At 38.4% G+C, this 27,998-nt stretch overlaps 1 protein-coding gene across 1 annotated transcript in view; it reads left to right on the top strand.

The window, feature by feature from the left end:
• The window catches only part of LOC120533233 (zinc finger protein 585A-like), a 35,255-nt gene extending 12,609 nt beyond the window's left edge, over positions 1 to 22,646 (top strand). The window contains exons 3-4 of the mRNA XM_039760015.1: positions 5,108 to 6,947; positions 19,946 to 22,646. Of these exons, the coding sequence (XP_039615949.1) occupies positions 5,108 to 6,947; positions 19,946 to 21,269 (3,164 nt within the window). The 3' untranslated portion in view covers positions 21,270 to 22,646. The remainder of the gene's footprint in view (positions 1 to 5,107; positions 6,948 to 19,945) is intronic.
• The last annotated feature ends 5,352 nt before the right edge of the window (positions 22,647 to 27,998 follow it).

Below are 27,998 nucleotides of genomic sequence, written 5' to 3'. Positions count from 1 at the left end.
ATATGCTATAGATCAGTGCATAAATAACATAATAAAAGCTTTTCTATTTAATAAATGATCTATAGTAATGTGTTATAACAAACTGTAATTATGCAATCTGTGAGCAATTTAGTCTTTTATGTATTCTATAGTTTGTTTATTACAAGGATTCTGTTTTTGTTGTTTGTTTTTTCACTAACTTTTTTTGTAAACTTTAAAATGATTATCATCTTGTTTTTTTTTTTGTTTATGTGACTGCATCTGTCATGTTGGCGTTGTCACAGGAGTGTGGTGATGTTCTAAATGCTCCCTGTCCCTTGGTGGATGAATCTGTGTCCCTCAGGTATTAGCACAGTTAGCTTATGTTCCAAGTTAGATCGACAGATAGAACTTTACTTGTCCCCAAGGGGAATTTTTTTAGCTTTTTACAAAAGTTTGTTAAATAAATAAATAGTTAGATACTGTAAGAAAATAAGGCCCTAGTGTTAGGTTTTCTGTTTGCTTTTGCTTTGACTTCTATTTATGATTAACTTCTTGCTCTTGGAATTCTGGTTACCAAGTTATTTCCGGTCTTTATTGTTTTGACTCTACTGACCATGTCTTTTATCTATGTACTGACGTAGCCAAATTTTTTGGTAAGTGCCTCATGCCTCGTGAAAAGTGATGTATACCTGCATGCCCTTGACATGTCATAGAGTGAAACAAAGCAGTTTTACTGCAAGGTGTGAGTAGAGATCAAGTATTGCTTATTCTTCAAAGATATTGTAAAATGGCCAGGACATATTTGTTGGTACCCCTAGAAAAGATCTGTTGTGATGTGAGAATTTGTATGTCTTTATTTGTAACTTAGGCAAAACTAAGTCAGGAAAGTGAATTTTACGACAGAGTTGGGGGAAGTGCTTGAAACAAATGTTTCTCTGCTAGAGTCTCTCTCTCATCCTCCACACAAAGCCAGATTGCCTAACTGCCAAGCTTTACCTAAAAAAATGTTTTTTTTTTTTTGGGTGTCCGGTGTGAAGATGTTCTATTCCACCATTGGTCTGAAGTATGGCTGTTTGGAACTGGCTTGTATTAGAAGCCTTTAAGTACCACGACGGACTATTGGCTCTAGGGGTTGGACAGAGAATCTATAAATTTGTTCACTCCCTTACTCTCTCTCTTACTAACATCTGATGAAGGAGCTTCTCTCTCTCTTACCAAACTGATGAACTGAAAGGACAACACAATGGAGAGCACAGCTCGGCAGCCATATTGAAACAGGCATGTGGCCTGTTCTGAAGAAAGTTGACCACAAGTGATGCCTTAACTCTAGACATTAAGTAACAAACAAGTCTGTGTGCCGCCCGAAACTACACATCACCATTTAATCAGGTTGTGTGGTTGCCAATATTCAAACATACTTTGTATATTGTTATTATTTATATTATCAATAATACATTGTTTAAATTGTAACTTAACTCCTGCTTGTCTTTTACTACACCTAATTGCCTGAGGTTATAGATGTAGGAGGCAAGGTGGAGAGAAGTTATATACTATAATACCTTATAAACAGTGGTAAGTCTGTGATATCTGAGGCATTCTGACAAAGGCTACATATTAATAATACAATAGGGGAAAGTAGAGCAATTTATTACTCTACCAAGACAAAACAAGATCATAAATAATTGGATTCAAATTATTTTTCAAGCTAGCTGTTTTAATTAATTTTAGTGTCACATATGTCACATATGTCTCCAATCGTACTATCAGTCATTCAGACAATTTAAATGGGGAAAAGTTATCACTCTTCTGGAAGGAGAGAGTTGTCTGAGGAAACCAGAAAGACAGTGATAGACAAGCATGTTAAAGGAAAAGGCTAGAAGACCATCTCCAATCAGCTTGATGTTCCTGTGACAGCAGTTGCAAATTATTAAGAAGTTCAAGGTCCATGGGGATAGTAACCAGTCTCTCAGGACATGGCTGCAAGAGATAAATCGATCCCAGAATGGGCAGAAAAATAGTGAGAATTTTAGACAAAAAGCCAAGTACAACTTCCAAAGAGAATAAAGCTAAACTTCAATGTTAAGTTCTAATCGCACAGTCCGTCGCTTTTTGAGGGACAGTGGACTCAATGGAAGAAGACCTGGGGGGACACCACTGTTGATAGCATAAAAGAAAAAGGCAGACTGGAATTTGCTAAAATGCATATTGACAAGTCCCTATGATTGTGTGAGAATGTCCTTTGGACAGATGTGACACAATTGGAGCTTTCTGGCAAGTCACATCAGTTCTTTGTCCACAGACGGAAAAATGAAGCTTTCAAAGAAAAAAGCACCATACATAATGTGAAACATTGAGGAGGATCAGTTATGTTTTGGGGCTGCTTTGCTTTATCTTGCACAGAGTGTACTCGGTGTGCTGGGATCAATGAAATCTCAAAACTATTAAGACATTCTGGAGTGAAACGTACTGCTCAGTGTCAGAAACCTCAGTCTTAGTGACAGCTAATGGATCCTCCAACAGAATAATGAGCCAAAACAAACGGCTAAAACACCCAAGAATAACTAAAAACAAAACATTGGATTATTCTGAAGTGGCCTTCTATGATGGAAGGGAACATCTTGGACTTACTGTTGGTTATGCTGAGATTTGGTTATAGGAGTTTGCTGCAGGTCGTCATATAGTATATTATTTAATGAAATAAAACACATGGGCCATTATCCAAAGGCTTTTACGACATGTGAATTGGTTCCATTTCTTTTTTTTTGTAATTTGAACACAGGCAGGAGACGTGGTTTGCTCATTTCCACACAATGTCAGTAGAAGGATTTAATCTGAATTTGATTTTTATATATATAAAATATATACTGCTCCAAAAATTAAAGGAACACTTTGAAAACACATCAGATCTCAATGGGGAAAAAAAAAATCCTGCTGGATATATCTACTGATATGGACAGGGTAATGTGTTAGGAATAAATGGATGCCACATTGATTGAAGGAAATGAAAATTATTAATCTACAGAGGGTTGAATTCAAAGACACCCCGAACATCAAAGTAAAAAAATGATGCAGCAGGCAGGCGAGTCCATTTTGCCAAAATTTCATTGCAGCAACTTCAAATCGTACTTTGTAGTTTGTATGGTCTCCACATGCTTGTATGCATGCCTGACAACATCAGGGGGAGGGGGGTGCATGCTTCTAATGAGATAACAGATGGTGTCCTGGGGGATCTCCTACCAGATCAGGACCGGGGCATCACTGAGCTTCTGAAGAGTCTGAGGTGCAGCCTGGCATCGTCGGATGGAGCGAAACATAATGTCACACCCAGAGGTGTTCTATTGGATTGAGGTCAGGTGAGCATGGGGGCCAGTCAATGGTATCAATTCATTCATCCTCCACATACTGCCTGCACACTCTTGCCACATGAGGCCAGGCTTTGTCATTCACCAGGTGGAACCCAGGACCCACTGCACCAGCATCGGGTCTGACAATGGGTCCAAGGATTTCATCCCGATACCTTTTTAAAGGCAAACTAATGTTCATTAGTGTAACCCATAGGTGAAAGCATATGTCATGTGCTTTCTCAAAGTTATAAATTAATTTAGTACAGGTGATAACAGCTCAAGTCATTTTCAAATTCTAGATTTGTACATAAGCATGAGCAATAGCAAATTGTGATTACTCACACAAGGAACATTGAAAACAGCAAAACAAAGGCTGAAATAAAAGATTTGTGTAAAACTGACAAGCTTAATTTCACCAAGGGAGCTTTAAAATTGAGACAGATTTGGAAAATTAAATCCCCTGGAATGGATTTGTGACATCAAATTTTGGAATGAATTTGACTCGTCTAATAAATGTTACTCTCAATTAATATTTTTTTTACCAACTAATGATACAGATATAAATCTTACAGTAACAAATGTTACAAACTTAACATTTCTCTGACTTTAAAAGTATGTTTTTACAAAACAACTTTGAAAACTTTGTTTAAATGGAAATATTTTGAATTATATTGGAATTCACTAATTCAACAGTACAGATATAATAATGTTTGAATTTTAATTTTAGTATTGACTTTAAACAGTATTTTTTAGTTCCTGAAGAGAAAATCTCAAAATAGCAAATATAAAATGTGCATTTGCTAAGATAAATCAGATAGTTCATGATATATCATACTTTATAAACTTTGTTTAAATTCGCTCAAGATTTTAAACTCCTGTTCTTACACTAGGAGGGATTCCCACCTCTGCCACACTTTTTCAAGTTCAAACCCTATATTGTATTTTAATATTTAATATTTATTTTGGAAAAAACTATTAGGACTGTGGAGGTTTTTATTTGTACTTCTGCCATCCTTGTGTTTCACTAATGTATCAAATGTTGCATTTTCTTCAATTATAACATTCTTCAACATAATCATTATATTTTTTTCCATGCTAATTTTAATTTGTCTAAGTGTTTGGCCTTGTATTTTAAAGAAACCGAATTCTTGTGATTATAATACAAAAAGTAAAGGTAGAAAGCAAATTGTTTAACAATTCACATACTGCTTTGTTCTTCTACTTCCGCTGTACCTTTCACATAGTCCATGTAACTTGAAGAAGCATCTGTCCATCAGTTACTGAACTCTGTTTACATCTTTTCAGTGTGTCAGGCTTATCTTTCTGAACTTGGGCACAAAATCGGGAAGAAATCTTGATCAAGAAGTCAATTGATACCAGGGCACACTCATCCATAATCTATCATATGAGAATCCCCAACTAACCAAGCCTTTATGCCTTCAAGGATGGATTATAAATAATAATAATAAAAAAAAAAACGGAGAAAATTAAACGATATGTGGATTTTGCACAGTTTCTTAGACCATGTCCCTTTACTGAAACAAAGTAATGGCCATTAAATGTGACGGCTCACAATTATTTTTCCTCTTTATAGTTTTAGTCTCTCAATGTATCCAAGTGTTTGCTTCTTGCTCGTTGAAAAAAAAATCAGATATAAAATGGAAATATTGGAGTTGCTAATCATTGTCAAATTTATTTCAACAGGAATAAGACATTGTATGCTAAATGATTACCTCTTCTCAACTTTCTCTGTCCAAATTTTGTACATAGATTTACAATTTAATGTTAATTTATTTCTGCAGATTTACAAGAAAATGGCACCTTCTCTCCGTCATTTCCTCAAACATCTCTTTACTGTAGACCACAACAAAATGAAAACATGGAAACTGAAGCAGAGATTTTCTCAAATTCTTTTCAAAAAAGGCAGAAAAGTACATGGAAGTTAACAAGCATAGACACAATCAACACTCACCAAAGGGAGCTTGATAAAAATACAGCAGTTGTGCATGTCATCCAGGACCAGATGAAATCTTATAAGTATAAATTTAAAATGAAATATAAATGGATTCATATAACACAGAAGTTATACTGCTGTTCTGAATGTGGTAAACAATTCTTTTCCTGTGGCAAACTTCAGACCCACATGAGAATTCACACTGGAAAAAAGACATTTTGCTGTTCTGAATGTGGCAAACAATTCTGCAGGAATAGCGATCTTCAGATTCATAGAAGAATTCACACTGGAGAGAAACCATATAGCTGTTCTCAATGTGACAAGCGATTCTCACAAAATGGCCAACTTTATACCCACACAAGAATTCATACTGGAGAGAAGCCATTTTGCTGTTCTGAATGTGGCAAACAATTCTTCAGGAATATTGATCTTCAGACCCATGCAAGAATTCACACTGGAGAGAGGACATATTGCTGTTCTGAATGCGGCAAAAGTTTTTCACAAAATAGCCAGCTTAAGGCTCACATGAAAATTCATACTGGGGAAAAGCCATTTTGCTGTTCTGAATGTGGAAAACAATTCTTCAGGAATAGCAGTCTTCAGATACACACAAGAATTCACACTGGAGAAAGGCCATATTGTTGTTCTCAATGTGACAAAAGATTCTCGCAAAAAGGCCAACTTCAGACCCACATGAAAACTCATTCTGGAGAAAAGCCATTTTCCTGTTTTGAATGTGGCAAACGATTCTTCAACAAACACAATCTTCAGACCCACACAAGAATTCACTCTGGAGAAAAACCATATTGCTGTTCTGAATGCGGCAAAAGATATTCCAACAAAAGGAATCTTCACACGCACACAAGAATACACACTGGAGAAAAGCCATATTGCTGTTCTGAATGCGGCAAACAATTCATCAAGAATAGCTTTCTTCAGATCCATAAAAGAACTCATACAGGAGAAAAGCCATTTAGTTGTTCTGAGTGTGACAAAAGATTCTCCAACAAACAAAATCTTCATACCCACACAAGAATTCACACTGGGGAAAAGCCCTATTGCTGTGGTGAATGTGGCAAAGAATTCTCCAGGAATAGCAGTCTTCGGATACATGCAAGAATTCACACTGGGGAAAAGTCATATTGCTGTTCTGAATGTGGAAAAAGATTCTTACAAAAAGGTCAACTTCAGACCCACATGAAAATTAATTCTGGAGAAAAGCCATTTTGCTGTTGTGAATGTGGCAAAAGATTTTCCAATAAACACATTCTTCAGGCCCACACAAGACTACATACTGGTGAGAAACCATATTACTGCTCTGAATGTGGCAAACAGTTCACCAATAGTAGCGATCTTCAGACCCACACAAGAACTCATACTGGGGAAAAGCCATATTCTTGTTCTGAATGTGGGAAAAGATATTCTATTAAATCCAATCTTCACACTCACATACAAATTCATACTGGAGAGACGCCATATTGCTGTTCTGAATGTGGTAAACAATTCACCAAGAATAGCCATCTTCAGACCCACAAAAGAACTCATACTGGAGAAAAGCCATTTAGCTGTTCTGAATGTGGCAAAAGATTCTCCAACAAACACAACCTTCAGACCCACACAAGAATTCACTTTGGGGAAAAGCCATATTGCTGTTCTGAATGCTGCAAAAGATTCTCACAGAAAGGCCAACTACAGACTCGCATGAAAATTCATTTTGAAGAAAAGCCATTTTGTTGTTTTGATTGTGGCAAAAGATTCTTCAATAAACATAACCTTCAAACCCACGCAAGAATTCACACTGGAGAGAAACCGTATTGTTGTTCTGAATGCGGCAAACTATTCACCAATAATCGTGATCTTCAGACCCACAGAATAACCCATACAGGAGGAAAGCTATATTGCTGTTCTGAATGTGGCAAAGGATATTCTAGCAAACGCAGTCTTCAGAAGCACATAAATATTCACACTAGAATAATTAACCACATCCTTTATAACCACATAAGTATTCCCATAGCAACAGAACAGAAGGGAAATTAAACAAGATTATTTAACACTAAACTAAATAAAGTGATAATGGGGTGCTACAAGAAGAACTGTGGCATAGATTAAAACTAGAAGTGTATGCCAAAATTGGATCTTCACATGTCTGGAACTGTAAAAACTCCACCCTGCTCTCATAAATGTCATCTCAACTACCATATACCACCGGTAGACAGCCCTACAGCTCTTTTGCAACAAAGGATGGAGCACAATCCCAAATGTGTAAGTATGAAGAGGAATATTTAAGGAGGCTTGTTATCATTTCTCTTGTTTTGTGTAGCATTAAATCCACTAAGCATTCTCCTCAGTAAACTTGGATTCAACATCCTGGATCCACCATCACCATTCTAAATTAAACAAACACTCAAATGTTTACTCACTTATTGTAAGTGACCTGAAGTTGTACAGCTCCAGCAACAGCCACACTTGATAAAAGAATTATCAGATGATACTCAGGCTCAGTAAGTGTACCGAGGCAACTTTTGTCAGCCTTGATGCAGAATGTGAAAGAAGAGATCTAAAACTAGAAGAAGGCTATGAATACATGGTGATGGTGCAGAAAAGAACCAAAAACAAAGACAGAACACCGGCCAACCAGAGATGATCCTCAAGAGTTCCCTTACAACATGCAAAAAATTCAGGCCACAAACCAGCTAGCCTTTCCCGTCTTATCATACAGCTTTGATGTCCTTCACTGGCCACAAAACAAATTACATAAACTGGACAATAATACACAAAAAAACACTACATATACAATCATTAAGAGTCATTGAATCTGAGGACTTTGCATCTCGAGATCTGAAGGAGGCATGTTCCAGTCTGAAATTGACTACGTGTACAGTACAACAGTCATTCGACTGCAGACATACTTAATACATTCCCATTGTTAACATATACAGAAGGTACTTCAACATGAAATTTAATAGCAAAGACCTCAATTATAAAACTTTGTGAAATACTGTATAAAAAAAAGGGGGATCGTATAACAGAAACTCCCCATATTTATGCACAGACCATGGTGATACAACTTTTTAGACAGCAGAAAATTTAAAAAAGCTGGGCCAAAAGACCAGGAATAAAACAAGATTAGTAATACAGTAGAAAGTATGCAGAACTCCTGTTCCAGTATTGTGGCGCAAAGTAGAAATGAGGCTAAAGAATGAATGCCTCATTGTGGCCACAAAGGACAGCATTGTGTGAATAACAACAACATTTATTTATATAGCACATTTTCATACAAAACAAAATGTAGCTCAAAGCGCTTTACATAATGAAGAATAGAAGAATAAAAGACACAGAAAATAAAATATGTCAACATTAATTAACATAGAATAAGCGTAAGATCCAATGGCCTTAATAAGGTGGTTCAGGGCAACAAGAGAAAGAAGTTGGAAAATTAAACATGTGCTTATTCTGCCAAACAGAGCTGAAGACAGTAACTCATGTGGTTACCAGTTGAGAGTATGGTTATGCACAGAACTAAGATGCTCAATTACTTTATTGGAAAAAAATGACTGCAGAACAGAAAACAAAAATCCCTTGGAACACACTGATTCCAACAGGTTAAAGAACAAGAACCTAGGAAACTAGACAAAATAGTGTATTTAAATAAAAATGCATGGATAATTAAAGTCTCTATCCCAAGTAACAAGGTAACTCAGGCCCCTTCTTCAGGCACGATGTAATAATCTTCGCCTGAAGAGGTCTATTACATTTAAGATGTCTCACGTAAAGGTTTTCCAATGTTGTTATTTGTTCTAGTGTGTGTATATAAACACAGGGGACTTCAGTTTCTGTTTTACATCTTGCCTGAAGAAGGGGCCTGAGTTACCTTGAAAGCTTGCATATTGTAATCTTTTTAGTTAGCCAATAAAAGGTGTCCTTTTGCTTGACTTTTCACTACATTCATAATGGCTAACACGGTACAACACCATAGTAATCATATACTGACAGATATTTTGAGGTATTACCACATTAGGGATGAACACACGGTGAAATAATAAGTTGTGCACACACTGAAAACAACGCAAGAAAAGAGAAGTGGGAGCTAGAAACCTAAAAAAAAAATCATAAACACACCTCTGTCCAAATAAAGAGTTAAATAAGAACATATTGCTGGAAAAAGCAGGAGCAGCCCCAGCAATACCAGACAAAGTAACCCAGGAAATGATAACAAAATCTGCAAGACCTCATCAAGTCTGACAACTTCACAAGCAGAAGAGTGCCAGTACAATGTTAAGTGTAGGGTTAGGCAATACAGCCTTAAAATTATATCTCAATATTTCAGGGTATTTTCTGAGAATGATATTTATAACAATATGAGAAAAACATTACTGGAAATTGCTTTATTATTATTTGCAGCAATTTATGGTTCAAACTGTAACAATTTAAAAGTTAAATACCTGCTAGATTTGAATTTTAAATGTAAATAAAACTTCCAATAATTCAGTAAGGTTACAGATACCAATATATTGTAAGTTATGTTTAAATTTGTCAGTCTTTAAACTGTAACTCAGTAAGAACAAAATCTTCAGTACAAGAAGTCAATAGTAATTGCATATACAGCTGTTATTTAATTTAATAGATACCGTGTTTCCCCAAAAATAAGGCCGGGTCTTATATTAATTTTTGCTCCAAAAGATGCACTAGGGTTTATTTTCAGGAGATATCTTATATTTATTCATTTACAACAATGTACGTTTATCCAAATACAGTCATGTCATCTTCTTCTGGAATATCATCATAACTGTCCACATTCAAACCTGGAATTCCAGCCTGAATTTCTTGCTACTCCGGCCGTTTTGCAGATCGATGTTCGCACTTCAATGTTTGATGAATGGTTCGATGTAGTGAAGCAAAATGCCGACATACAAATGCATTCGTGGTACTTTGATATTCAAGTGTTGCGTATTCCCCAAAGTAATGACACAACATATTTTAAAAGTCTCACATACCATCTTCTCTGCAATCTTTTTTTTTTTTTTTTGCACCTTCACAATACTATCAGAATGTATGGCGGCGTATTTGAGCTACAGATTAAAAAAAATAATGTCGTAATGAAAATGTCTATTTTGTGATTAAAGTTTAAATTTCGGATATAAACTCGAAATGTCCACTTTAACCTCATAGTTTATTTTATCATTAAAGCAGACCGTCATAAACGTCATATTAAAAGCGACCCAGTTGTTAAATCGCTACGCGCTTCTAGGGCTTCCTCCTGACCTGACAGCAGCGGCAAGCAGCATCGCCACACAGAACACATTACATTTATGATATTCCAGCTCTCTGCATATTTAGAATTTTTAGATTTATACTTGATATCACTTTCATGATAAAATGTATTAAAATATGTATGTTACATTTTACAGATAAATCGTTAACTTTGTTTAAATAATGAATGCTCTTAATAGTGACACATATGGGGGTGGCAGAGCGGTAACACTGCTGTCTTGCAGGGAGTCACGTCCCTTGTGATCCCTGCCTGGAGTTTGCATGTTTTTCCTGGTGTGTTTCCACAGTGTGCTCAGTTTTCCATCCAAATACATGAAAGTTTGGGGTCAAGCTACAATGATGCCAGTGAATGAGTGCTTGTGTTCACCTTACGATGAGCTGATGCGCCATCCAGGGATTTTGTTTCTGTCTTGCGCTGATGCTTACTGGAATGGGCGCATCCCTGGATTGATGGATGTAATTATTAAACATCCTTTTCAGAGATATTGTGGCAAGGTGTTCTAAGAATTTAATGGATGCTTCGGGCACACGTGTTGCATCGTGTGAAGTATAATCCTGGCCTTAGGCGCCTTACTAGGATCTTGACTAGGGCTTATTTTTGGGGTAGAGCTTATATTACAGAGCAGCCTGAAAATCATGCTAGGGCTTGATTTTTTCACAGTAGGTCTTATTTTCGGGGAAACATGGTAGAACGTTAGGTAGAAATATGGCTTTTTACAGAAGCCCATTAAGTAAACAGAAAGATAAATAAATTAAGAGATAATAAATACACACGCAGACACACATCAGAATTACATAAAGGGAAGAAACTTAAAATAAAGGAAACTTCTTTCTTAGCAGTCCCAGTCCTTGTGAGGCACTATAGAATTGTATTGCTGTTGGTATAAAGGAGCCCCAGTATTGTTTCTTGACACACTTCTGCTAAACAATTTGTTATCTGAAATTCCTCAGTTGTAGGATGTCAGAGAGAGGATGTGCAGCGTTGTTCATAATGACACTTGGTTTTGTTTTAGTTCTCTCCTTCGCTGTGACCTCCAGGAAGTCCAGAATGCATCCTATAACTGAACCTGCCCTTTTAAATGAGCTTTTTGACTCAGTGGGCTTCTTGAAATGCACAAAATATCCCCCCAGCTTTATCATGTTTTTGGTTTAATTAATGCTCTTCTAATTTATTATAAATTTGTGACCAATTGTTACTTGATGAATGTTCCACAGTAGTCACGTTTACAGATTTCAGTGTGTTGATATTTGCATGTCTCAAGGTAAATCCTTAAATTAGTTTCATTATGGATGTGGATTCAGTCTGCATCTGTAAAATCATTGACTCACATCTACAGTCATAACGGGTTTGGAAAAATTATACTGCAGTGCCCCGGAGTTGTGTTGAAGACTTGCCTTACTTCTACCCAAGGCAATTAAGTTAGAAAAACAACTAGTGAAGTGTAGGACTACAATATTTTATTTGTTTTACATTGGGAAATACTTTAATTCACTGGTTATCAAGTTCATTCCTGGCTGTGCTGTGGCTGCATTTTTTTTCCTTCTTCTTCAGATTTGTTTCATGATAAGTATTGTGGTCACCAGGGGGCGCTGCTGCTGCACAAACTCCCAAAACGCACAGGCTTGGGCACAAGTTCTTCAATAACAACAGGTTTTAATTGTGTGAAACTCTTTAAGGAAGAGTTTTTCACACCACAACCACCATTACAATAGTAATGTACCATAACACTCAGTAATACTCTGCTCCTTCCACGCCCTGTCTCCATCTCCTCTGTTCTCTCAGAAGATTTGTCCTCCTCCCAACTCTGGTTCCCTGAGTTGATGCAGGTAGCTCCTTTTATATAAAGCCTGGGACTATTTTCGGTGTATCAGAACTGTGGCCTGGGAACATTTCTGGGTGAGGTTGTAGCCTATGACATAGAGCTCGTTGGTTCCTTCTGTTCCACCTAGTGACTTAGGGGAGATGATGCCCTGAGCAAGGTGTCATACCCCGACCTTCCATTATAATGGCCCTCCAGCTGGGTAAGGATCCCTATTCGGTTCCTGCTGGGATGTCCATGCATGCGAGCCATCTATCACAGTATGTAATTTTCCCTGTAAATGAACTTGAACTTGACCTTTTTAACAGTTTAAATAACAAAGTTAATGTAACTAATTTGTGAACTGACAATACAAACATTGTGCCAAGGGTGAAAGGCTTTGAAAAGGACCCATAAACCAAACCAGGACCTTCTGTGGACTGTCTCACCCCAGGCAGCATGACCCCAAACTCAACAGGTTGGCTTTAGCCTGCATAAGCCCATAGTGGGGCATAGGCTTTTAACATTCAAAATATACTTTTTAAGTTACAAAAATACACAAAAATTATCCTGGAAGAGAGGGAGGATGATCCTAAACCGTTGGCTTGGAAATGCAGACACACAGCCTAAAGATCAATGTGCTTCTATTCTTCATCTTAAGCAACATCCGCCAATAAACTCAGCAAGTCTGATAATTGATTTATACTGCCTGAGTAAGCTAACAGTTTATTCCTTATTGCAGTCATCTCAATCTTCTTCTGATCTCCAAACATCTTTACCTATTCTTATTTATTTTATATATAATTGCTTGATTTTACTTAATGCAAGTGCAATTCTGGCTTCTTAGTTGTTTTATATATTAGTGATTTTGTGTGATACAGTATATTATTACTAGTTTGCCAACTCCACAATAAATGATAAGATTATTAGTTTAGCGCTTAAATTCTAAGTGCAGCAGCCTTATCTAACTGAAATGAATTCAACAGAATGGAACTGCAGCCTGCCTTACCTACAGCATCACTCTGTCACATGTGCTAATAAAATACATTGCATTTGTCATTTCAACAAATGTTACTTACAACCAACGCTGTGATCTGATAAAGTAAAATTTAAATAGAAAAAATAACACAAGGCTGACAAAGAATGTGTTAATCCCACTGGAGTCTGTTGACTGTCACACTGCAAGAAGTAGCTGATGGTCTAATTGTGGGGTCTCAAATTTGGACCCTGGGAGGCCATAGTTGTTACAGATTTTCTTATTTATTTACACAATGTATTCTTTCTCTCACTTTGCTACATTAATCGGGGCAGAATGTTTGAGAGACTTGAATGAGATTAGTACTCCCTCCGTCATTCATTTTATTTCTCCTATATTTCTTTCTATTTAAATGTACCTTTAGTAAGTTATACTGTCGAGTTGTCTGTTGCATTTGCTATAGAATTCTTAACATTAGTGCATTACACATTGCTTTCTAGTAGATATCAAACATCCTACTAGATGTGCTTTCTTAAAGTATTGCAGAACTACAGAGCTGGAAACATTATCTTGTAAAGTAAATAAGGATCCAGTCAACATTTGACTGTCCTTTTGACGTTAGGTTTTGCTTGCAGCTAAACTTGGATTTCATCTGTATATCTTTGTAACTGAACATACAAATTAATTCTAGGACTGTATTTGATGCATCCTTTACTATAGGAGTATTTATTCCCAATTTATTTCTAAACTTCAAGCAATGCCTTTGCTTTATCTTGCTTCTTATCAGACAGATCGATTGGTGATATTCTAAATCTGTATTCTCCATCCATTCAGATGTAGCAAAATCTCTTTAAATTTTATTAATTGTGCAGTTGCCCTATTTAGCCATAACCAATTTGAATAATGTTCTATAAGTTGAGTCAATAATATCCCGGTTTTCTTGAACATTTATCAAATTGATAGTTTCAGGGTTTTTTTTTTTCTTCTTCTTCCTCATCTTTACTCAGACTATCAGGTTTATCTGGCCATTTTTTCTGTTCATTCTTGGATTTTACCAGAACATGTGGTCCATTTTACCAGCTTCCACTATTAATAAAAGCCATATTCACAGGGAATGGACAAGCCAGTGTTTTTCTTCATGCCGGTCCCTTGATAAATGGGGAGGGTTACATCAGGAAGGACATCTGATGTAAAATTTTGCCAGATCAATATGTGGACAACAGTACAGATTTCCATACTGGATTGGTCAAGGCCGGAGTTAACAATGGCAACCAACAGGATTCTGGGGGAAATTGGGCTACTGTTGGCTGAAGGAGAAAAAGAAGGGGAAGGCATGTCTGGAGGAAGGAGTAGAGGGGGGAAGAGTAGGAGAGTGGAAGTGAGGGTAGGAACTTTGAATGTTGGCAGTATGACTGGTAAAGGGAGAAAGTTAGCTGATATGATAGAGAGAAGGAAGGTTGATATATTGTGCATCCAGATGGATTAGTAAGGCCAGGTGTATCGGAGGCAGTTTCTGATTGTTCTACCATAGTGTGGTTGGGAGGAGGAATGGGGTAGGGGCTATCCCAAAGGAACAGTATGTCAAGAGTGTTTTGGAGGTGAAAAGAGTTGTCAGAGTGATGATTGTGAAGCTGGAAATTAGAGGTTTGATGGTGAATGTTGTTAATGCATACACCCTAGTTGTGCAATGGATGAGAAAGAAGTGGTTGAGAGAGTACCCAAGGGAGAGAGAGAGTGGTGATTGGAGCGGATTGTAATGGACACATTGGTGAAGGGAACAGAGGGGATGAGGAGGGGATGGGTAGGTCAAGGAGAGGGATGAAGAAGGTCAGATGATAGTGGATTTTGTGAAAAGGATGGACATGGCTGTGGTAAATACGTATTTTAAGAAGAGGGAGGAACATATAGTAACCTACAAGAGGAGGAAGATGTGCACAGGTAGATTATATCCTATGCAGAAGAGCCAATTTGAAGTAGATAAAAGACTGCAAAGTGGTGGCAGGGGATAGTGTAGTTAAGCAGCATAGGATGGTGATCTGTAGGATGACGTTGGAGATCAAGAAGAGGAAGAGAATGAGGGTAGAGCCAAAGATCAAATGGTGGAAGTTGAAAAAGGAAGACTGCAAGGTTGAGTTTAGGGAGAAGATAAAATAGGCACTGAATGGCAGTGAAGAGTTACCAGACAGCTGGGCAACTACAGCAGAAGTAGTAAGGGTGACAGCAAGAAGGGTGCTTGACATGACATCTGGACAGTGGAAGGAGGAAAATGAAACCTGGTGGTGGAATGGGAAAGTACAGGAGAGTATACAGAGGAAGAGGATGGTGAAGAAGAAGTGGGATAGTCAGAGAGATGCAGAAAGTAGACAAGAGTACAAGGAGATAAGACGCAAGGTGAAGAGAGAGATGGCGAAGGCTAAAGAAAAGGCGTATGATGAGTTGTATGAGAGGTTGGACACTAAGGAGGGAGAAAAGGACTGGTGGGCTAGACAGAGGGACCGAGGTGGGAAAGATTTGCAGCAGGTTAGGATGATAAAGGATAAAGATGGAAATGTACTCACAAGCGAGGGGAGTGTGTTGAACAGATGGAAAATGTACTTTGAGAGGCTGATGAATGAAGAGACTGAGAGAGAGAGAGAAAGTTGGATGAGGTGTAGATAGTGAATCAATAAGTGCAACAGATTAGCAAGGAGGAAGTAAGGACAGCTATGAAGAGGATGAAGAATGGGAAGGCCGTTGGTCTAGATGGCATACCTGTGGAAGCATGGAGGTGTTTAGAAGAAATGGCAATGGAGTTTTTAACTAGATTGTTTAATGGAATCTTGGAAAATGAGAGGATGCCTGAGGAGTGGAGAAGAAGTGTATTGGTACTGATATTTAAGAATAAGGTGGATGTGCAGGACTGTAGTACCTACAGGGGGATAAAATTGATGAGCCAGAGCATGAAGTTATGGGAAAGATTAGTGGAATCTAGGTTAAGAAGTGTGATGATGATTAGTGAGCAGCAGTATGGTTTCATGCCAAGAAAGAGCACCACAGATGTGATGTTTGCTCTGAGGGTGTTGATGAAGAAGTATAGGGAAGACCAGAAGGAGTTGCATTGCGTGTTTGTGAATCTGGAGAAAGCATATGACAGGGTGCCTCAAGAGGAGTTGTGGTATTGTATGAAGAAGTCAGGAGTGGCAGAGAAATATGTAAGAGTTGTACAGGATATGTATGAGGGAAGTGTGACAGTGGTGAGGTCTGCGGCAGTAGTGACGGATGCATTCAAGGTGGAGGTGGGATTACATCAGGGATCGGCTCTGAGCCCTTTCTTATTTGCAATGGTGATGGACAGGTTGACAGACGAGATTAGACAGGAGTCCCCATGGACTATGATGTTTGCTGATGACATTGTGATCTATAGCGATAGAAGGGAGCAGGTTGAGGAGACCCTAGAGAGGTGGAAATATGCTCTAGAGGGTGTGTTATTGTGGGTTGCCTTTGGTCATCTGAAAGCCCTGCAATTCTAAAATGAAGTAGTTGCTTTTTCAGTTTTTCAGCAGTTCATTTTGAAGATATTTCCCATGGCAATGGGTGACTGCTTAATTTACACAATGTTTACATTTTTATTGTTGCATTTTGCAGATGGTGATGCAATAGGGGATTGGTTGAAATATCTCTGTTGATGTGCTGGGTCAGTTGAAAAGCAGATAGTGTTGAAGCAGATAGCAAACACACAAACACACACAAGGTGGTGTTGGGTTTAAGGTTTTGGAACCCAGAGCTTGTGTGTTCAAGTCCCCCTACTGACACTGTGTGACCCTGAGCAGGTGACTTGACCTGCCTGTTCTCCAATTGGAAAACCAAAAGAAATGGAACCAATTGTGTCATAAATGTTGAAACTGCATTCAGACAGGAGTTTTGAATAAACAAATTGGGGGGGTGGGGGGTTATTGTTATGTCCATTCTTCATGAAAACAAATATATTAACCATTTTTTCTCAGCCATCACTACAAACTGTATGAAGTCACATATTAAAAAAAGTACCAAAAATGCATGTGTTTTGCATGTTATAACCATGCAACTGGGTGACTTGACAAATGGATTATGTGACACAAGTAACATCATATTTTTAATGGACATTTTTGATAATGATAATAATACTATCTCATCCAGATCCTTCTTGAAACTTATCAAGGTTTCTGCTTTAACTCCATGTCTTTGCAGTTTGTTCCTAAGTTCCACAACTCTTTGCATAAAGAAGTCTTTCCTGGCTTCAATCATAAATGCACTTCTCCTTAGTTTCTACCAATGGCCTCAAGTACATGATTCATCCTTAAGCTGAACAAATGTTCCTGGATCTACTTTCTCAAGGCCTTTGAGGATTTACAATACCTAAATTAGGTCCCCGCTCAAGACTAAACATGCTTAATTCTCAAAGTCTGTCACAAGAGGACATGACCTTAAGTCCTGGGATGCACTTGGCTGCTCTTCTCTGCACAGCTTCAAGTGCTGTTGTGTCCTTTTTTGTACTGTGGTGATATGTTCCTCCATTATGTTTACCTCCTATGTAAGTCCATTTGGATAAATAAATGTTAATATCAGAACTGCACACAATGCTCCAAATGTGGTCTTATGAGTGCCTTATGTAGTTTAAGCATAACATCCCTTGACTTAAATTCAGCAGCTTTAATGATCTAACCTATCATGCTCCGGATGACCTGTGTATGGCAGCGGAAGCAGTTTCTGGGTATACTTCAAAATGAAGCCCGCACCCTCATTTTAGTGAGTCAGAGTTGTCAGGCAGCGGGTGACACTCTACTGGAAGTGGAAGGAGAGTATTTTGTAATTGTGTATAGTGGCTGGTGCATGTGTGGAAAAGTGTTGGTGGCAAATAAAAACCTTTCAATAATGTTTGTTGGTGGCAAATAAAATCCTTATTTAAACCTGCAGTTGTGTTGGGTGATATTGCGTCAACAGTTTGGGGCTTAATGGTGACCCCATATGCCTACATAGGCGTAGTCGGCAGGATTTCCTTGCTGTCGGTTGGCAGGGTCCTGCAAAAACATTGTAACCAAGCCTAGTCCATCCATTATGGCCTCCTGAATGGAGAAGAAATCATCCTACATCCTGGTCAGGATGTCTGTTCCTCCTCTATGGCTCTTACAGCTTCCACTTCCTTACATTTTGAATAATCTCTTTTTATGTATAAAAATAATGAGAAACCATTCACAGAGTAGACCACCCAGAGATGTACCGCTCCCCAAACCTGACACAGACTGGCTACGCAATACTACACCTTTATTTAAGTGGGGAAGTGTTTTTCTGTTTCTCCCCACTACACGGCACAGTACAGAAAGCACCAAGCACAACATAATACAGTCATTCTATCTTTCTCTCTCATTCTCTTCCTCTGTTATCTCCACTCCTCAGCTTTGTCCTCCAACTCCCAACTCCGGCTCCTTACTGTGTGGTTGGCATGTATGTTATAGTGTCCAACCCAGAAGTACTTCTGTTCTTCCGCTGAGGTGGTCTGTAAGCATTTCCGGGTTAGGCGGAAACCCCATGCCACATGGCTCCTCCATTTTTACAGCATCCCCTGGCGGCACCCATGGTACCCAGCAGGGCTGAGATAAAGAACTCCAAGTCCTACAGTGCCCTGTGGGAATCCAGGGCACTACTGCAATCCAGGGGAGCTGCCATCTAACGTTCTGGGGGAAGCAGTGTCCTAAAGAGGCTGCCTTCCCCTATCCTTGCACTTCTTGGGTGTCCTGGCTGGGTCACGTTAATGGCCTTATATCAGTTAAGTGTGGATCTTGCAGACGTATTGTCACACTGCTCCATTAACTTCCTCCTATTAATGATAATCAGTGAGAAGCAAAGCAGACAATAGACCAAACAAGACTGAACGCTGAGGGTCTGCAGTTCCTTCTGCTTCAGACCCCCTGTTGTGTTCATTAGTGACGTACAGCTTAAACAACCAGAAAACCTGGATGGAGGAATAAAAATGAAGATCATTACAATCTTAAAAACCAAGATTTTAATAATTACATTATTTTCTTTTGATACACAGAAATGCTTCCTATGTTTCAGTAACAAATTAGCAAAACTTAGTTTTGTAATTTCCACAAAACATTCAAACAAGGAAATGACAGCTTGTTTTTTGGGACAAAAGCCTCCAGCCACAGGGGGGCACTCAGTATTGAATTTTGGGGCCAGTTCTTTAACTAAGTTTGTAATGGGCTCGCTGTGTTATGGTTGAGGTCACAATAAAATGACGATACTCGGACTGACATATCATTTTGTTGCAGGGTTATTTCAAAATGAATATGATGTTGCACAGTAAATGATTCTCTCTTCTAACTTCTTATAAATGAAATTGTGCATTTTATATTTCTTCAGATTCTGCAGAAGAACATGTCACCCTGTCCACTCCATTTCCTGAGACTTCTTTTCACTCTAGACCACATCAAAATGAAAACCTAGAAAAAATTACATCAATAAGAATAGATGCAAACAACACTCAACAACAGGTTCATGACACAAGATCAGCTGCTTTGTATGTTGGTCAAGAGCAGAGGAGAACTACACAAAAATCTAAACATTACAGAGAAAAGCTGTCCTGTTGTAAATGTGGAAAAGAATTCTCTGACCATGACAGTCTTTATTCGCATAAAAAAATTCACAGTGGAGAAAAGCCATATTGCTGTTCTGATTGTGGAAAACAGTTCTTACGAAGAGGCCATCTTGAGGCTCACACAAGAATTCATACTGGAGAGAAGCCATACTGCTGCAATGAATGTGGCAAACAGTTCTCCAAGAATAGCAATCTGCAGACCCACAAAAGAATTCACGCTGGGGAGAGACCATATTGCTGTTCCGAATGTGGTAAACAGTTTTCTGCAAAACGCAGCCTTCAGTTACACACAAGAATTCACACTGGTGAGAAGCCATATTGCTGCACTGAATGTGGTAAGCAATTCTCACAAAGAGGCTATCTTCAGAAACACATGATAAGTCACAGTGGAGTTAAACCATATTGCTGTGGTGAATGCGGCAAACGATTTATCACCAATAGCCATCTTCAGATCCACAGAAGAATTCATACTGGGGAGAAACCATTTTGCTGTTCTGACTGTGGCAAACTATTCTCACAAAGAGGCGGTCTTCAGAACCATGCAAGAATTCACACGGGAGAAAAGCCATATTGCTGCTCTGAATGTGGCAAGCAGTTTTCTGCAAAATTCAACCTTCAGTTACACACAAGAATTCACACTGGAGAGAAGCCTTACTGCTGTTCTGAATGTGGTAAACAATTCACCACCAGTCGTCATTATCAGATCCATGCAAGAATTCACACTGGAGAGAAACCATATTACTGTTCTGATTGTGGCAAACAGTTCTCACGACGAGGCAATCTTCAGACTCACAGAAGAATTCACACTGGTGAAAAGCCATATTCTTGCTCTGACTGTGGCAAACAATTCTCACAAAGAATCAATCTTCAGACCCATGCAAGAACACACGCTGAAGAGAAGCCATATGTGTGCTCTGAATGTGGCAGACAATTCTCTAAAAAACTTGAACTTCAGTTACACACCAGAATTCACAATGGAAAGAAGCCATACTTTTGTTCTGAATGTGGTAAACAATTCAGCACCAGTCGTCATCATCAGAACCATGCAAAAATTCACACTGAAGAGAAACTATATTGCTGCTCTGATTGTGGGAAACAATTCTTACGAAGAGGCAATCTTCAGATTCACAGAAGAATTCATACTGGCGAGAAGCCGTATGCCTGTTCTGAATGTGGCAAACGATTCTCACAAAGGGTCAACCTTCAAACTCATGCAAGAATTCACACTGGAGAGAAACCATTTTGTTGCTGTGAGTGTGGCAAACAATTCTCAAAAAAATGCAGGCTTCAGTTACACGCAACAATTCACACTGGTGCAAAGGAAAACAATCAGAAGAAGTGTATATAATGAATGTTTCAGGTTCAAATGAGTACTCAGGGTTGAGAAAGGAGAGTAAATATTACAAAGTACCAGGAGAAATTCACTAAAAAAACAAAAAGAGTGTGCTACATCACATCATAACTAAAGAGTGGGATTCACTCCTGTTTTAACAGTTAGCACATTAAACCCTTTAGGATAGTGTGATAGAAGCCATGCTGCTGCTGTTCTGAATGTGGCAAACAAGACTTCAGCAGTAGTAGAGTTTAAAGACACAAATAATTCACACAGAAGAGAATAAATTCAGAACTAAGCAGCCAAACATGATGGAATACCCTAGAAATATAATTATGATGTAGAAATTAATTGAATTCAAAAAAGAGCATAATAATGAAAGTCACTATAGCAGCAAAAAAGATCAGTGATGTATGGGATTAAGAAAGCACAGTTGATTTTAAAGTGGCAGTGACATCTCAAACAGTTGTGCACAGATTACGCAGGCATCATGAGTGAAGATGATCTCTGATAACATACAAGGAAAGACTAGAAAAAGAAAAGATTAAAAACACTGCCTACATGTGTATGTCCAGAAATTATGGGAAAAAAGAAAAATCAAGGGGCACACTTAAAAAGTAGGAACATCACCATCAGTACAGAACAAAATGATCCAGGAAATGAAACACGGTCTTCTGGATTTCCTCAAGACAGACAAGCAGAGAGGACGTTCCAGAGGATATCATGAAAATTGCTCCTGTGACACTGTACAATGGCTGATCCAGGTCTCTGACCTCCACAGGTAATGCAAAATGACACTTTTCCCTGGGGAATTAAATCAGTGTACCAAAAATAAAATCGCACTGAATGCAACCTTATTGCATGTTGATGTAAACAAGCCATGCTGGTAAGTGATTATACAAGCTACACTGAAATGTGATATGTAAAACAAGACACACTAAAGATGGCTCAATGAAGTGCTCAAACAAGCTGCTGCTTTACCTTGTATTTATACATTTATTTATTTTTGTTTTGAATCCCCAAAAACAGACTGCTAGAACATGCAACAATGACCTTATGTATCAGCCTGGGGTAGATAAAGATTAGCATGGACATCAGCCTCGGAAAAGAACACAATTTTGCAATACGAACATATATAGTTGTTTTAAAATTATTGGTCATTTCTGAAATTATTGTTAAGCCCGTGTGGGGAGAGGACTTTAAGTATGGAATGCATGCTTGACAAAGGACAGAAGAATCTTCAGCACCACCTTGAGAAGACATCTGCTTCTCCCTTTAAGTTTGGCAGGATATAAGACCTCTGTGGGCATTTTCAAGCAGCCAGATTTGAAAGGACTCATCATCTGTGTTCTTTAAAAAAAGTATCCTTCAATAACACTCTTTTAAAATATGTTTCCTACATTTTTTTGCTGTTATTGGTTTTATTGAATTTTATTATTTTTATTCTGTCTATATTGGGTCATGTTATAGTAATCTATCTATCTATCTATCTATCTATCTAAAAGTGTGGGTGCTTACCATATTCCCTAAGGGGCTAGAAGGGGCACCTTTGGGGGAATAAAAGCAGCATGGTTAGCGGGCATCTGCTTTGCTAAATGGCACAGGTGTTAAGTGGCAATCGGGTTTGAAAGCAACTATTTGGTCTCCTCATGCAAAGCTGATTGGTCTTATTTTGCTGTGTTGGGTCTGGTGCAGGACTGAATACCTCCTTCCGTCAGCAGCGGGATTTATAGCTCAGGGACCATTAAGGGGTGGAGTCAGTTGCCCTTACTGGGTGTCTTCTTTGTGCTGCAGAGGGAACAAGAGAGGAGAATGTTAGTTTCAGCGCCCCCTCTCAACCTGGAGTGGTATTACATACTTCAGATGATCCTGGAGAGTGGTCCGCAGATATGTATGCGTGACACACAGTTAGCTATGATTGTGTGGCATAGGCGAACCGAAATAATGAACAGACGAACTTCTAGGATGTTACATTTATATTTAATGCTAACAATACAATAATAATAAAATAAAACACTTTCCATAAAAAGGAAAGGACAGTAAATAAGTTTTCATACTATACAGGTCCTCCTTTTAATAAGAATAATTACTTAAATTATATTTTTTTCACTACTCAAAGTGCTTTAGTGAGTGAGTGGGGAGCCACTTCAGCCGTCACTAATGTGTAGCATCCACCTGGATGATGTGACGGCAGCCATTTTTGTGCCAGTATACTTACCACACATTAGCGGTTTGGTGGTGAAGTGAGAGGGAGATTAGCCAATTAGAGACGGGATGATTTTGGGTTGAGAATGACTTGGCTGTGGTGGCCAATTTATGACACCAGGATAACACCCTGCTCTTTATGAAGGATGCCCAGGGATCTTTAATGACCACAGCAAACCAGAACCTCAGTTTTACATCTCATCTGAAGGACAGCACCATTTTTACAGCATGGTGTCCCCGTCAGTGCAATGGGGTATTGGGATCCAAATTCAGACACAGGGTAAGAGCCTCCTAATGGCCTATTTTAGCAGCAACCCAAGCTTTTCCAAGATGGTCTCCCATCCAAGTACTTGCCAGGCCTGAACATGCTTAGCTTCAGGTGGAGGATCTGCTCTGAAGTGCATGCGGTATGGCTACTAGACTTTTGATCTTTCAAGTTTTTACTGTTAGAGTAAAGAAAAATCAAGAAATATGGTGTCCTCCTTGGAAAATGTAAACAGAAGAAAAAATAAAAACTACTACAGGGAGGCAGCGTTGATCTAAGAGCAAAGGGTTTGAGGTCCAAAGTCAAATGGAACAGGTTGAGTACATTATTATTTTCTGATTCCCGAGGCACCTGATATTTACAACTGCAGAAACAAATACAGAAGCTCAAATGATGCATAAAAATTGAGGCACAAAAACCAGAAGGAAAAGTTACAGGATGTATTATTTGGAATTAAAGGAAAGCAAAAGTTATCCACAGATAAGAGGACCAAACCCCAAAGCAAACTTTGAATGGTTTGGATAGGCCAAGTATAGAGAGACACTACGAGTATTAAATTCACAACTACTATAATCCAGAAGACTTCAAATCTGGACGGTGGTGCCCAAATGACCAGTTTAAGTGGCAATCGCTGTTGTACCAAGATAAGGTTATGTTGAAAAATTGTGTTAATGCTGCAATGAAAAACATCACTGCAGTTGCTTTACAAGTATAAAAGCCACCCAAACTGAGCTGCTATCCTACACCATCAATCAACAGCACATATGGAAGTGTTTCGTAAGAACATAAGAAGGAGATCATTCAGTTCCTCAAGCTCTCTTGGTTAGCTAATAGCTAAGCCATGCCAATATCTCACCTTGATACCTCTTAAAAGGTTTCTGCTTCAACTCCATGACTCGGTTGTTTGTTCCAGATTCCCACATCTATTTTTAAGAAGAAGTGTTGTATTATCGTGGTATTTCCCTCCACTTGCCCTTTTACCTGTTTCCTCAAGGGTAAGGGTTCTCGTCAAGTTCGTTATCGGGTTGGTCTACTGTTGCACTTTAAGATGAACACACACACACAGACCCTAACCACAACAGTGCTCCATGAATGACACACACACGCTGATTAACCCTTAGCACTTTAAACCACACAAGTGCTATAGGAATAACAGCCTGTCATTCAGCACTTCAAGAGACTTACTTATTTTCGGCACGAACAACAATACGATGTTTTAATGATATCTCAGACCTAAATATTACTTTTGGTCTACAAGAATACATTTAAACATACAAAGACTCAGCACTCTTGACTATAAGCCATTCATCAGCCAAGAATACCTTCTTTCTCATATTTGTTCCTTCTGTTGAGTATAGCGCTCTTCACTCTCAGCCATATAAACCTCGCAGCACAGAAATAATGGCAAAAATCCGGCTGTCACCAGGTGCTCAAAGAAATCTAACTTATTACTTCAATCACTCTAGACATTAAGACAAAGCATTGAAAGTTAAAAGCAGCATGGTATTTATTACAAGAATAATAATAATAATACCACAAGAACAAAGAATACTAGAAAATAGGTAGTGATAGGAAAGTCTGAATATATATAGTCTTTAGAAAAAGCTTACGAAAAAGTTACAGATGACAAGGATGAATGTCCCAGGGAGGCGTTTGATTTAGCAATCGATGTTCATGATGCCTTTCTGATGACCAGGGCCGTCTTTGTCCGTTCCTCTTCTTCTTTCTTCTTCTCCCTTTGCTTCTCTTTCTTCTTCTTTTGCTTCTCTTTCTTCTTTCCAAACCAAGGCATATTTATTATGAAATGTCAAGCCTTGGTTTCACAACACATGCACCTGATTGGCTGGCTGTCCAAATGATTGATGAATTAATTCAATGTCCGTTTTCCCACACAACAAAACCTTTGATGTACTTTGAGGTATCAGTAGTTCTTCCTGTCCCAGGCTATAAAGCAAATTGTTGTTCCAGATGTCCATCCATAAAGTGATCAATAGCCTGAGGTACCAGCTCAGCATCCTTTCCCAGGCATCCATAAAGTAATCAATAGCCTGAGGTACCAGCTCAGCATCCTTTCCCAGGCAATAAACCAAATTAGCACTAAGCTATGAAAAAAAGTAAGGTGTAAGGGAAGAAAACCTGCTTTAATTGGTCTTAGTTCATCTGTTGTCTTGTCTTGAACAAAATATAATAGAAACCAAAATGTACAGATTTTATACACCATAACAAGTGTTTTCTAGCTTCAGTCTTATTTTTTTTACTAGTGTCCACAAGTTTGACATTGGCTATTTAATTGAAAAAAAAATCACCTGGATTCATTTGATTGATGCTTTTGAGGATTTTATACATATGGAGTCACCTGTGCTTGAGACTAAACAGGTTTGAAGGATTGCTCCATCAGTTGTTTTTTTTTTTTTATCTATATTGTTTGTAGTGAAAGACAAGAAAAAAATGTAATCATGTGTAAAAGAATTTATTTAAATATGTGTATATAGTGTAAATGTGCATTGACAGCAAGAAGTTAGGCTTTAGTAAATAATAAAATGTTCAACTTTTTTTTTTTTTAAAGGAAAGGGGATGTGGGGCCTCATGTATAAATGGTGTGTCCGCACAAAAATCTTATGTATGCCCGTGTAAATTTGGTGTAAAGCTACGCACAATGACACGACAGCATCAGATTGTGCTCATGCAACTTTGTGCTCAGTTTTGTAAACGGGCGGCACCTAGCGTCAAAGCAGTGCTACTATTTCTACGTCATTTCCTTTCCTTCTTTAGATTCACATCCATGACATTGGCTTTATCAAATACACCAAAATTAATTGCATATTGCTTACAAATTTAAAGCAATTGATTGTAATCAATCTGTAATAATGTAACGGTGCACGGAATGGCCAAACTATTCCAACTACCATAACTGCTTTAGCATTGTTAGAAGACATCGCAAATGGAAGAATTAGAAGAGAGCGTGTCTGAAAGGCAGAGTTCAGTCATCAGGAGGACGGACGTAGATGCTGCCTTCCGCTGAGTGAAGTACTGTGGGTAGCAGGAAGAACGAGAAAGCGTGGTTGTTTCCACCATGGACATAGAATTACTAGATGCCGCATGACCAGCAGCATCATACGTCAACGTCGCTGCCATATTGCGAGTGGCACTGCTGTGGAGTGAAGTAATAAATAATGTGCTGCTTGCGATTGTAGAAACTGCTGTACGCTCCAAACCAGATCTCGGGAGATTACATTTCATAGGTATGGCTGAACTATTGTTCTGGTTATATTTGGCCATTAGAAAATCCCGTTGTATAATGTTAGCACTCAAGGTCATCTTACAATAAAATTAAACAACATTAGTAAAATTAAAACAAGAGAATGGTAAATCAAAAAGCAATAATTAGCAAACAAACAAAGATAACTGGCAGTAACAGTGCAAAATTCCCAATTGGTGGGCCAGTTTTAAATGATAAGTTTTGAGGGCAGTTTTAAAATGTGTTATTGAATCGAGCTGATGGATATAAGAGGGAAGAGAATTCCCGAGTTGAGGCGCACCATGAGAGATGCTCGAGCTCCCATAGCACAGAGTCTGACGTGTGGTACAGAGAGTCGAGCTGCAGATGAGGATCTGAGTGAGCGAGAGGAGTGCAAGTCTGGAGGAGATCAGTGACGTTGTGGAGAGCTTTACATGTTAAGAGCGATATTGTGTATTGTATTCTGTAGTGAACAGGGAACCAGTGAAGCTGAGAGAGAATAGGTGTACTGTGTTACCCAGTCGACACGATACGTCAGCGCATCCGCCATATTGCGAGTGGCAAAAGTGCCATTTAAACTAATACAGGTAGACGTGGAAATTAGGGTTTTCTGATGAAAAAACAATAATGTTTAAAACAGTAACATTTACATACAATACATTTTGGTGAATTATTTACATGCAATTATTTATATTATTATACACTCAAAATGGCAATTGTTAAATAATAATAATTATTATTATTAAATAATTCCTCCCATATAAGTATAATTTCTTGGACTGCCTTCTTCCATCTCCGAAACATTTCTAGACTTCGCCCTGTTCTTACACAACACAGTACTGAAGTATCAGTTAATGCCCGAGTCACCTCAATATATAGATTACTGTAATGCTATTCTATCTGGCATCCCACAAAAACGTGTCCATCGCTTGCAACTTCTTCAAAATTCTGTTGCCAGGATAATAACCTGCTGTTCTAAATCCACTGAACATGTTACACGCATGGTGGCACAGTGGGTAGCGCTGCTGCCTTGCAA

This window comes from Polypterus senegalus, chromosome 8, assembly GCF_016835505.1.
Source record: "Polypterus senegalus isolate Bchr_013 chromosome 8, ASM1683550v1, whole genome shotgun sequence".
In the NCBI taxonomy this organism is placed as follows: Eukaryota; Metazoa; Chordata; class Cladistia; order Polypteriformes; family Polypteridae; genus Polypterus; species Polypterus senegalus.
Note: the sequence above shows the minus strand (reverse complement) of the source record. Positions and strands in the feature narration are given on the sequence as shown.